The sequence below is a fragment of the Leopardus geoffroyi genome, chromosome A2, assembly GCF_018350155.1.
Source record: "Leopardus geoffroyi isolate Oge1 chromosome A2, O.geoffroyi_Oge1_pat1.0, whole genome shotgun sequence".
Taxonomy (NCBI): domain Eukaryota; kingdom Metazoa; phylum Chordata; class Mammalia; order Carnivora; family Felidae; genus Leopardus; species Leopardus geoffroyi.
This window is the reverse complement of record NC_059331.1, coordinates 107,932,653-107,944,991: the sequence shown is the minus strand read 5'-3', so window position 1 is coordinate 107,944,991 and position 12,339 is coordinate 107,932,653. Positions and strand designations below refer to the sequence as shown.

The 12,339-nt window shown below is 35.6% G+C and overlaps 1 protein-coding gene across 10 annotated transcripts in view; it reads left to right on the top strand.

Annotated features, from left to right (window-relative positions):
- DGKB (diacylglycerol kinase beta) overlaps positions 1-12,339 on the top strand; it is a 714,685-nt gene that overhangs the window by 201,607 nt on the left and 500,739 nt on the right. For all 10 annotated transcript variants that reach the window (XM_045494973.1, XM_045494971.1, XM_045494970.1 and 7 more), the window contains 3 exons: positions 6,757-6,874; positions 9,478-9,566; positions 9,650-9,766. In XM_045494973.1, coding sequence (XP_045350929.1) covers positions 6,757-6,874; positions 9,478-9,566; positions 9,650-9,766 — 324 coding nt within the window. The remainder of the gene's footprint in view (positions 1-6,756; positions 6,875-9,477; positions 9,567-9,649; positions 9,767-12,339) is intronic.

The window sequence follows — 12,339 nt, the reverse complement described above, 5'->3', positions numbered from 1 at the left end:
TTTGTCATGAATTTCTATCAGGCTAAACATACCTAATATACTTTATAATCATGTTCTTAAATTTATATTTTGTGTTTTTAGTAATATGAGATGTTTTTGGAGTTTAACAGGAGAAATCCGTTTAGGGTTTCAAAGTAGTAACCAGACCTATGTTCCAAAGTTGTGTTTCCAGTGAAAGCCACTAGATGGCATGGCTACATCGTTTAACATTTACTGATCAACTTAAATAGGAGATGGAATTGTTCCTCTATAAAGAATTCTGAGAGTAATATCCCTTTCGCTTTTTTAAAAAAGAATAAGCCAATAATGTTTTAAATTGTCTTTTAATAAAATGTATAAGCCATGTAATTATGATCACAAAGCAGAGCATTTATTTGTTAGAAACAGCTTTTTAATTCCGAAGCATGGAAAGTGTTATACAAAGCAGGAATGACACAATGACAACTGAGTGATGAGGGCCTTTTTTTAGTAATTGAGATTTATTTCCTTTTCTGTAGGCAGTTAATGTGTTATGTTATTACCTGTAGAGAATTTGATTCATGATGCCATTTCCCCCTTCCACCCCCCCAAGCCCCCCCCCCCCCCTTTTGCTAATCAAATTGGAAATCTAGAAGCTTTAGGTTGAATCCAGCCATTTATTGTGCAGCCAGTCTTGTTATGTTGTCCTATACATTCTTGTCTTCTGTCAATTATGAGCTCAGGGAGTAGATTCTAATTGATAGTGCTTGTTAAATACCACAGTGCATTTGAAAGTGACTGTGGTGTACTAGCCAAATTACACAGATAAGAACATTGTCCTGGGAGAGAAATCCTTACTTCTAATGTAAAGCAGAACAGTTGTGATTTCATGGTAGTTTATTTTTCTCCATCAATAGACTTTAAATATTTACTCTATTTCAAGTACTATCTGTTTTGGCAGCAAAATCACAAATGTAGTTTATCAGAACCTGATTCTATATCAAATGCTAGAGAGTAAGAGTCATTTCTTTTCTATTATAAGAAGTCCATGAGGGGCGCCTGGGTGGCTCAGTCACTTAAGCATCTGACTTCGACTTAGGTCATGATCTCACAGCTTTTGAGTTCGAGTCCCGCATCAGGCTCTGTGCTGACAGCTCAGAGCCTGGAGCCTGCTTCAGATTCTGTGTCTCCCTCTCTCTCTGCCCCTCCCCCGCTTGTGCTCTGTCTCTCTCTGTCTCTCAAAAATGAATAAATGTAAAAAAAAATTAAAAATTAAAAAAAAAAGAAGAAGGCCATGAAACTTAGCAAACCCAGTATGAAATGGTACAGTCTGTTACATCTGAAGGAAAACTGAGAGTTTGGGTGGCACTTGTGATTTTTATTATACCTGAAGCAGAGTCATTTATTTATAAGGTCTTTGTTGCAGTTGCTCATTTCCACCATATGGCTGGCACAGAAATAATCACAGGAACTAAGTAAAGGAAAGAGCAAAGCTGTGTTCCAGGAAAACCTTATTTACAAAAACAGCTTGCTAGTCAGATTTTACCCACAGGCCATAGTTTTCTGACCCATGATTTATTCTGTCGCTTATCTGTCATATTAGAAACAGAAAGAGTGTTAATTTATATTTACTCATTTAGGAGAAAGGAATCTAATATCTTTTTATTTAGCTCAGTTAGACAACCCCAACAAGACATGTGGACTAATGAAGAGATAGTACGGTAGCAGTGAACTTCATCAAATTGATCTTTACCTTGGCTCTGTTACTAACTAACTAGGTCATTTTTGTGCCAGCCAGTCATTCTCTCTAGATACATGAAAAGAAACTAAGCAACAATATCCCTTTCCTTTTCAAATATTCTTTCAACTCAGTTATTCTTTTTTTTTTTTTTTTTTTTTTTTTAGATAAACAAGATAATTCATAGTGCTGCAATTCCTAAAATCTGTAATCTTGGATCATTATTAGGTTTTTCAAAGAAAATTCCTGAATTCATATTATCATAAAAACAGAAATACACATTTAAGTAGGAGCCTGGCTTAAGATAGAGAATACCTTAACTTCTTAGTCTTGGATTGTAGTGCCCACATCTGGCATGTATGGCTTTTGAGTGGATATATGTTTTCATTTCATTTTATGTGTTCTCAGAATCCTGGACTTTAAATACTATACATCATTTAAACTTTGCTGTTGATCAGAATGTCTTAGGACACATATTTTCAGCTGACTCAGCAAAGTAAAAGTAACCACTTGGTGTGCCTCCTGATTTCTGATGAAGTCTATTTCCTGATGAAATTTCTGAGTAAAATGGAGAGCCGAAGATGATGCATTCTTAATAGACTAAGCTATATTTGGAAAACTAATGCTTCACACTCTATTTTTTAAATTTAATTTGGTTGAGCTGTTGTTCTGCTGTTTATACATTGCTCAATCTAGAAAGGAATTATGAAGCTGGATAAATGCAACAATTCTTGAGATTCCAAGTTGGGTCGTTCAAGGACGCCAGCTCGGTGCTGTGATGTGCTCTTGGATTTGCATTTGAACCCAAGAATGGCAGGTCCTGAGCCTGGCTTTTAAAAATGGGATCTGGAGATAAGCAGTTGATTGCAACTCTACTCAGAATTTTAAACTGTCTCTCTGCATTCTCTTTGCCCAGATCTGATGTAACTCATCTTTCTATCTTAAAGAGCATTTTCTTACCTATTGTTATATTTTTTTGGAGACCTTGAGCAGAAAAGGAAGGTAATTGAATGGTCATTATTATTTAATGAGTTGGAATTAATTTGCAACATTTGCTCTTAAAAGTGTCTTAAGTGAAGTCAGCTGAAACAGACAGGGATGTGGCCCGGTATAGGGGTTTAGGGGCATTTTGGCTATGGCATTAGTAAATTTTCTCCTTCAGGTCTTTTGAAAAAATGAGATTATTTATAGTAGCCCTAGTTCACTTGAACATGATATGTGATCTTGGATGCATTTAGGGAAAAACTAAAACTTTAGAAATCATTAGGGTCATGAAATAGCTTCCAAAAATTTCCAAGGGGCATTCTTGCCTTTGAAACCTCCTTTTGGCTTCTAGGGAGTAAAAAGGGAGGAGGTACTTAGGGCTCTTTCTCTGTGTGAACTTGCCTCTGTTTCATTAAGTAGTTCTCTGTCATAATCAGTTCACAGAACTGAACCACTTCACTTATAAAATACAGTGTTTTGTAAATATCAGGAGGAAATTTCTACTAAAAGTGATGTCTGGTAATGAAAAACAGAACAGATTTTTTATGAAACAAAGTATAGTAAACCTACAAACATCCTTCTCAAGTCTTTTGGCTAAAACATTGGGATGTTACAACTCAACCCAATGATAGTAATAATATTTGCTGTTTATATAACACCAATCTTCTGAGGAGCTAAATTGACTTCACAGGTATTGTATAATGAAACCTCACACCACAGCCTGGGAGAGGAAAGTAGGTGTTTCCATTTTATTAGAGAGGAAAATAGGAAGAGAGGTGAAATGGCTTATCCACATTTTCATAGTAGGCCGGGAATCAAGCCTTCTGGATTTTTCTCTTCATTTCTTGTTTAAAAAGATGAATTCCTTTCTATGACAATAAATATTTATTTGCAAGAGAAGTACTATTAGGGACATGCTCTACTGGCTGATAGAATATAATAAGGGACAGATTCTCCCTGTCCCCCACTAAGTTTAATAAGACAAACAAGACAAGACATGAAAATACAGAGGGCTGGAGTATAATTTGCACTGCTGAGAAATAGTTGGCTCCTGGTTTCAATTTCTTTTCTTGAAGTCACATACATATTTCATCCTTTGCATATTTTGGCAATGTATCCGGTTAAGAGCTATAAAGCTATTTAATTTGTTTTTTGGTAAAGTATTTTATGTCTGGGTAATGGATTTGTACATCAGTTACAGCCTGTAACATGGCTAAGTGTTCTGATTGACAGAACACCCACGTTCAGACTTGTTTATTTTTTGATAAGGAAAATGCCAGCTAACTTAGTCCATATGTGCTCTTCAACAAGATGAGGCTTATTCACATGTAATGGACATTCATTTAAAAATAAAATGACAAGGATTATAAGAACAGTAATACATATTAAAATTCCATATTTTTTTCTTTCCTCTTTTCACTTAAGAATGTTTGTTTAACCTGATTTTATCTATATCTATGTATTATTTCTATCTACCTATCTATACCTATGTGTCTATATCTATATCTATATCTATATCTATATCTATATCTGTATCTGTATCTGTATCTATATCTGTATCTATATCTATATCTGTATCTATATCTATTAAATTAACAACCCCCTCACTTAAACTTTTCACTCAGGATGTTTTATTCTTATTTTAATGAATAGAAATTTTAAAATACAGACAGTTTGAAAAACATAGCAATGCTAAACAAATATATAAAATGTTCCATTCATATAATAACAACACTAGAAATCTCATGACTCAAACAAATTAGAACTGGATTCAGAAAGTACTCTAAACACTATTTCTTATTTTATTTTATTTATTTTGAGAGAGACAGAGAGAGCATGAGGGGCAGAGAGAGAATCTCAATCTCCACTCTCAGTGCAGAGCACCACACAGGGCTTGAGCTCATGAAACCATGGGATCATGACCTGAGCCGAAATCAAGAGTTGGGCACTTAACCGACTGAGCCACTCAGGCACCACTATAAAAACTATTTCTTAAGTTGTGGAAGAAAATTAAAACACCAGTGTTTTCTGATGTCCTCTCCACAATACCCTTAGCATAACTGCTTTTGTTGAGAGCTTGTTTGTCAAAACAAACAAAAAACAAAAAAAACTAAACATTGTCCAGAACTGTGAAAGGCCTAAGAAGTTCCCTACTTGCACATTAGTAGGTTAGCTTGTTCAAGTTTCATGTATGCTGGCAGAGGACATGAGACACCTGGGTCAGAAACAAAGGACATTTATTTATAGCACAGCAAGAGGTAGGAGCTGCATGTTTGAGCCAGTTCTCTTGGCCTATAGTCTCACACAGGTGATGGAGCATGTCACAAGGAATCACTGTGCACAGCCTCAGAGCTTGGATCCCCTGGCTCGGGGAAACTAAATCTTTTATAATGTGCAATAAACAAACCTGCTTAACCTTTTCTTAGAAGAGAGAGATTATTTTTATTATACTGGACAGTAAGTAAAACTGCCCTCTGCTCTGTAGGGAGATCCATCTCTATTGTCCAAGGCTACCTGTTTTTCAAATATCTTTAAAAAGATAACCTGGAAAAAATGACAGTTCTTCTGCTTACAAAATGTGCAGAAATTCAAGACACCCATGGAGAATTATCTCCCAGGAAACATTTTCATTAATGTTTCATATTATGATGCAAATTTGACATTTCTGGTTCTAATGTAAGAGTTAGTTACTATGGATTTAATCAAGTATTTTAAATCTGGTGGTTTATCTCATCACTGGAAATAAAAAAAGGTGGTCAGGAGGCATTATTATTAATATTTTAGTATAAAGAAAAATGAAACGATCTGGACATGTTTATATTGTCCCACCACTATGGAAATGTATTCATGTCACAGCACACAGTAGGTGATCAAAAAGTTTTATTAGGTGAATGTGTTCTGAAAAATATAATAACTAGGCTAACGTGAAAAATCATGTCCTATAATGGTTGCTATTGAATAAGTGATGTCTAAAATTAATCTGAGTTTGATAGAATTTGGTGAATGGTGTACACGGTCTGCAAGGACAGAAAATGATAGTAACAACAGTAATGGTATTTAATAATTTCATTTAGTATCTTGACCTTCTTGTAAGGAATTCAAGAGATTCAGGAGCATCTTAGTATTTCATTTTACTTCAGTCTGAACAATATAGATGTAATTAAATACCTATTAGAGAAATAGCTATTTTGATATTATATAGTTTTACTTAGAAGAATAAATCATAATTATAATTGTTATGAAAAATGTGATTTAACTCAAACTTAAGATTATTATAGCAAATAACTATAGTGCTTGTTATAAATAAATACCATAATACAGTTTTAATATTTTAGCACCTTTCTATGAGATCAAAATCACTCATATTTTATGGAAGAAGAATAAACAAGATAATAATATAATTAAGTCCGATGATAATATAATTAAGTCCTTAAAAAAGTTTATCTTTTAAATTTTGCTAGCTGTGACATACAAAAATACACTAATGTAAATTATAAGGTGTAAGTAGTCCTCAACTGAAGTCTTAAAATAACACCAATAACTTACCTTTAAGTAATTGTTCTTTCCCACCCCATTCCATCCCATTCCTCTGCCTCCTTTAAGACCCCCTATCATGAAATTTGAATATTCCTACTACTAAGCAAGGGTTAACATTCTTTCCAAGTTTGTATTTGTCAGGCTTTTCCACTCAAGAAGAGCGTTTTCTCTTTATTTATTCATTTACTTCTTTCTGGAATTGTTCTAAGGATAAAATTTTCAAAGGCGAGGCAAGCATGTCCCCTTTCTTAGGGAGTGCTCGGTTTGCCAGGTCATTATGATGGTTTGGGACATGCTGTTGAACTGTTGACATTAGACAAGAATGTGTGCGTTGCTATAGTATCCGAGATGTGTTAGCGGATCTCATTCCACTAGAGCACATGTGTTTTTCTAGACTCTTGGGCGATCTTGGAGAAAGTCAGGGATGAAATAACAGATTGTCTTCAAATGCCTCAGTCCAGCTCTGAATTTTATTGGCACTTGCATATTCCACTGTTTATTTCATTAAGTGAAATCTGTTTCTTTTGCATCCTGCGCAGAACGTGAAGGATGACGGACAGCATGTGTGGCGACTCAAACACTTTAACAAACCTGCCTACTGCAATCTTTGCCTGAACATGCTGATTGGTGTGGGGAAGCAGGGCCTCTGCTGTTCCTGTGAGTATATTTACTTTGCCTGGACATCAGCACCTGGAGGAAAGGTTGATTTCATGGAATAGTCCTATTTGTAGATGGAGACCTAAGAAATGATTCTGACCTTTCCTGTACCTAGGATTCATGTTTCCTTGCAATATGTTCCTAAATGTTTAGGTCTCTCTGGTTTTATCTTTCTTCACTTTTGAGAAACCTTCCCCTTGGAAAAGAACAAAGGACATTTTCCAATTGAGTAGCCATTTTCTTTCCATTGTAGTTTGATTTATGTATGATTCCCATTTCTTCTGGGACTATTATGAAAATTCCCACTGGCTTCTCATATTTTTATCTTACTCATATTTGCCCTTTTTTTCCAAGTTAGCCACTTAATTCACATTGTCTTCCTATCATGAGACATTTCTTTTAGGTCTTTTAAAAACAATTAAATTAATTGATTACTAATTTGCATTCCAATTAAGGATACAAACTAATCTTAAAGCTCAGGCAAGTAATTTTTAATGCTAGCATGAGGAAAACCTTCATATATGATTAATGGATATTGGGAACCAAAGGGTTGCCACTTCATGAGTTGTGGCCATTATGTCCGTTTCAGTACACTCACCCTTACAATTTCCGTTTTTTTCTGTTGAGTGAGTACTGCCCATTAGAGTTTTCTGGTAGTATAGATAAGAATTTATTAACAAATCACCTAAGTATTTTTAAATACACAATAGTTATGCCTGATAAATGTTTACATTTTCTTTTGTCCCTGTTAAAACAGAGGAATAGTGTGTCCTAATCAATAAATATGCCATTCTCTTAGTCCAACAATTTGTCCAACCATCTCCTTTTCTGCTATGTATGGAGTTACTGAAAACTGTCAAGTACTTTTTTATGTTTATTTATTTATTTTTGAGAGAGAGAGAGCCAGAGAGAGAGAGCTAGCATGTGACCAGGGATGGGGAAACAGAGTGAGAGAGGGAGAGAGAGAATCCCAAGCAGGCTCCATGCTGTCAGTGCAGAGCCCAATATGGGGCTTGAACCCATTAACAGCGAGATAATGACCTGAACCAAAATCAAGAGTTGGATGCTCAACCAACTGAGCCACACAGGTATCCCAGAAACTGTCAAGTTTATTAAACACATCCCATTTTTTGGTGCATGTATATTAAATCTAATTTCTTACTTGGCTTCCATACAACCCTGCTGGCTTCCGATACTATTTTTAGGTAGCAGCATCTTTGGTACTATATCTGAGAATTGACTTCCTCTTACGTGTACCATTTGACATAAAAACCATGTTTTAATGCCACGTTTAAGTGATATTAATAAAGTTATGTGAAATTGGCTTATGTCACTTCAGAGGGCAGTTTCTAGTGGCCACATTTGAGAGGCTAGTTATGCTAGAACATACTTTATGTACAAAGGAAGTAATCTGTTTTTAAACTTTATTTTTTTAAAGTTCACTTATTTGTTTTGAGAGAGAAAGAGAGCATGCGTGGTAGAGAGGAAGAGAGAGAGGAGACAGACTGAATCCCAAGTAGGCTCCACACTGTCAGTGTGGAGCCCGATACGGGGCTCTTAAACTCATGAACTGTGAAATCATGACCTGAGCCGAAGTCAAGAGCCTGATGCTTAACTGACTGAGCCAACAAAGTGCCCCTAAACTTTGTTACTTTTAAGGAAAAGGATTTTTCATGGTAGATTCTACTGATGGGAGCATATGAAACAAAATGATAATTCATTGTGAGTGCTGTCAAAGAGAGAGTGAGAATTTTGCTCACAAATTTTAACTGAGCAGTGTGACAAATGTAATACTCAACATTGTTACCAATATGGAAAAGAAGAAAAAGTGTGATTTCGTCTTCAAAGTCACCAAAGGAAATAAAAATTGTGGATATTTTAAAACAGTTTTACTATATAAATATGTGAATTTAGTATTGTTCATTCCAATTCTACGTAGTGGTTTGTTTTTGCCTTATTGAGAGGACTACACAGTAATTTTTTATTTAGTTTTTATTCTATATATTTATACATTTAGAGCTCTTTTAGAATAGGTTGTTCCTTTTGGACAAGCAGTGCCATGATGGCAAGTGAGGGATAAACTTATTCTGAAGGCCTGGCATGTATGATGAAATCTATTCTCTGGAAATGGACTAATCAGCCATTTAAGGTTTAGATAAATCAATAGAGAAAATAGCATAAACTCGTGGGCTTTTATTTCCATGCCCTCCAGCTGCTCTCATGCCTATACTTTGTAAAATATAGATCTCTTCCTTCTAGCAAATGACACCGAGCCATTTGGCAGTCATCAATTTGTCTTTAATATTTCTGTCATCTGGGAATTATTGTGAAAAATTTGAGTGAAGCCTGATTTAATTAAGCATTTCCTGCTATGCCATGACAGAGGAGTCTTGGTTTTTCACATGCATAATATTTCCTGTACTAATTGGCCTTTTGTATTCCATGGTAAAAACAGTCAACTTAGACTTTTTCTTGATGTAGCTGATTGGATTGATTAGGGGGCAGTGGATGTAGAATGAGGTTCTGTTAATGTCATTCTTTCCCTATACAATTGCAATCGGGACCAGCATTAACTCTGAATGTGTATACGTGTTTCTTTTCAGTTTGCAAGTACACAGTGCATGAGCGTTGTGTGGCTAGAGCGCCGCCTTCTTGCATCAAGACGTATGTGAAGTCCAAGAAGAACACTGATGTAAGTGTGTAGCTGTACTTGATCTCTTAGGGTGATGTTGAGGTATGCCTCCTCTTAATCACAATGTTCTTTTCTTATTCTAGGTCATGCACCATTACTGGGTTGAAGGTAACTGCCCAACCAAGTGTGATAAGTGCCACAAGACGGTTAAATGTTACCAGGGTCTGACAGGACTGCATTGTGTTTGGTGTCAGATCACAGTGAGTAACATCGGAAAACAAATCTCTAGCATTCACTCAAAATGACGACACTCCAAGAATTTTATCCTGGATGATGATCCAGAATTTTAGACTAACTTAGCATAAAACCATGGAAGCTTCTTATCCCATGTGGCTCTCCAAGGGATAAGTGTCAGAGTCAGATTTGTCCTCATAGACTCCAGAATTTTAGAACTACTGACATTCTTAGAGAATTTACCATTATGTAGATTCCAGCTATGTTCCAGGGAGCTCTGGGGGTTACCAGGAAGGTAATGAAAAGCCATGGCTAGGGGTGGGCACTGTGTGTTGGGTATAGTCTGTGTAGAACTCCGCTCTCCCTCCATCCCCAGTGCTATTTTGGAAGAAATTTCTGTTTTACATGTTGTAAATGTATCTTAATCACAGAATCTATGGGCTTAAAAAGGGTAAAAAGATGAAAAAAACTTAATTATATAATGAAGATCCTAAGACCAAGAAACATAGCAAATTGATGTTGACCACATGGCTAGGTAGACATGCAAGTGGGTCAATATTTTAGTTCTTGATGCTTCTAAGAACTTATTTTGTGCTTCTTCACAATATGTTGTTGCCTTGTTTCTTCACTTATATCATGATTTGAGGGATACAGTTTTACATGTGGCATTTACATATAATATTTATAGATGTAAACTCTAGTCATTATGATGATACTGAGAGTTGACAAAGAAGAGGTAAATTGGTCTTTTCTGGGAACTTTTAGGATTCTACTTGGTTTGTATAATTATGAAAACCTGGTTCAAATAAATTCTGGAATAAATGATTTTAGATGATATTGATACTATTTTTGTGCTTAATTTTTGGAAATCAGTGGGGTGCCTAGGTGGCTCAGTCATTTAAGCATCCGACTCTTGATTTCTCACAATTCGTGAGATCAAGTCCCACACTGGGCTCTCTGCTGACAGTGAAAAGACTGCTTGGGACTCTGTCTCTCTCTCCCTGTCTCTCTGCCCCTCCCCAGCTTACACTCGTGAGTGCTCTTTCTCTCTCTCAAAATAAATAAATAAATAAACATTAAAACATGATTTCTGAGAATTAGATAGAATGCCATTTTTATGGCATAGTACAAAAATATTTATGGAATTGTTTCCCCTCCCACACATAACATTTTGATTTTGTTTTTCCAGCTAATGCATGAGTGCTCTTGTTAGAGGAGAAATTGTTCTTGCTTTTGTGCAACTAAAACAGTAGAGGGCACTGTTCCAGTTAAGTACATTTTTCTGTAGTGCCCCTGATCACCATACCCCACAAACCATTTATGATTTTTCTTAAGCACACATATGCATAACACACAGGATAATGAGAAAAACAAACTGTGACTTGCATTTCAAAAATACAATTACGTACTTTTTTAAATGAACACATTTTCTTCAATCATTTTCAGCTATTACTCAGTTAAATTACATTTACATTTGAAATTTCCTCAATTATGAAAGACAGTTTTATACTTTTGAAGTGTTTGGTTATTATAATAAAATGTGTAACAATGATTTAAATTACTCATATGGATTACTTAAACATGTTAAATCCTCAGTTTTAAGAAGACCACACTATTTCGTTTTAGAAAATTTGTGCACATTATATAATAATTTTTGTTTGCTAAGCATCTATAAAATATGCAGTTTTTGGTTCAGATCTTATAGAAGCCTGTTTTGATTATTTTCCCTTAATAGTGCATCTTTCATTAGTTATATCTTGACTTAAACTGAATTAGGGGTGCCTGGGTGGCCTAGTCGGTTGAGCGTCCGACTTCGGCTCGGGTCATCATCTCACAGCTCGTGAGTTCGAGCCCCACGTTGGGCTGGCTCTGTGCTGACAGCTCAGAGCTTGGAGCCTGCTCTGGATTCTGTGTCTCCCTCTCTCTCTTCCCCTAACCCACTTGCATTCTGTCTCTCTCTCCAAAATAAATAAACATTAAAAAAATTTTTTTAATATAGAAAAAAAATAAAATAAACTGAATTGGGACAATATTAGAATTTATTTCTTCTTTATATTTCAAGTTATTTCCTCATTCTTCATAAATTTCAAATGTAATGTCTTAGGTTTGTTTTTCTTCTCTTTTTTAATTTATTTAAATTAATATCTTTTTTTTTTTTAATTTTTTTTTTCAACGTTTATTTATTTTTGGGACAGAGAGAGACAGAGCATGAATGGGGGAGGGGCAGAGAGAGAGGGAGACACAGAGTCGGAAACAGGCTCCAGGCTCTGAGCCATCAGCCCAGAGCCCGACGCGGGGCTCGAACTCACGGACCGCGAGATCGTGACCTGGCTGAAGTCGGACGCTTAACCGACTGCGCCACCCTGGCGCCCCTAAATTAATATCTTTTAAATGTGTACTCATCTTAAACATGCATTGCAAAATATAAAATATGCATTGCTAATACAAAAGCTTTTGAGCTTCCGGAATTTTCTTTATTTAGCTCATTTCTTCCTTTCATTTTTTAATCTCCATGAAGTGTCCTCTCCTTTCCATTCTATGGAAATGACTCATATCAAAGTTACCATTGGAAATAGTCTGTTATTTCTATTTCATGAAT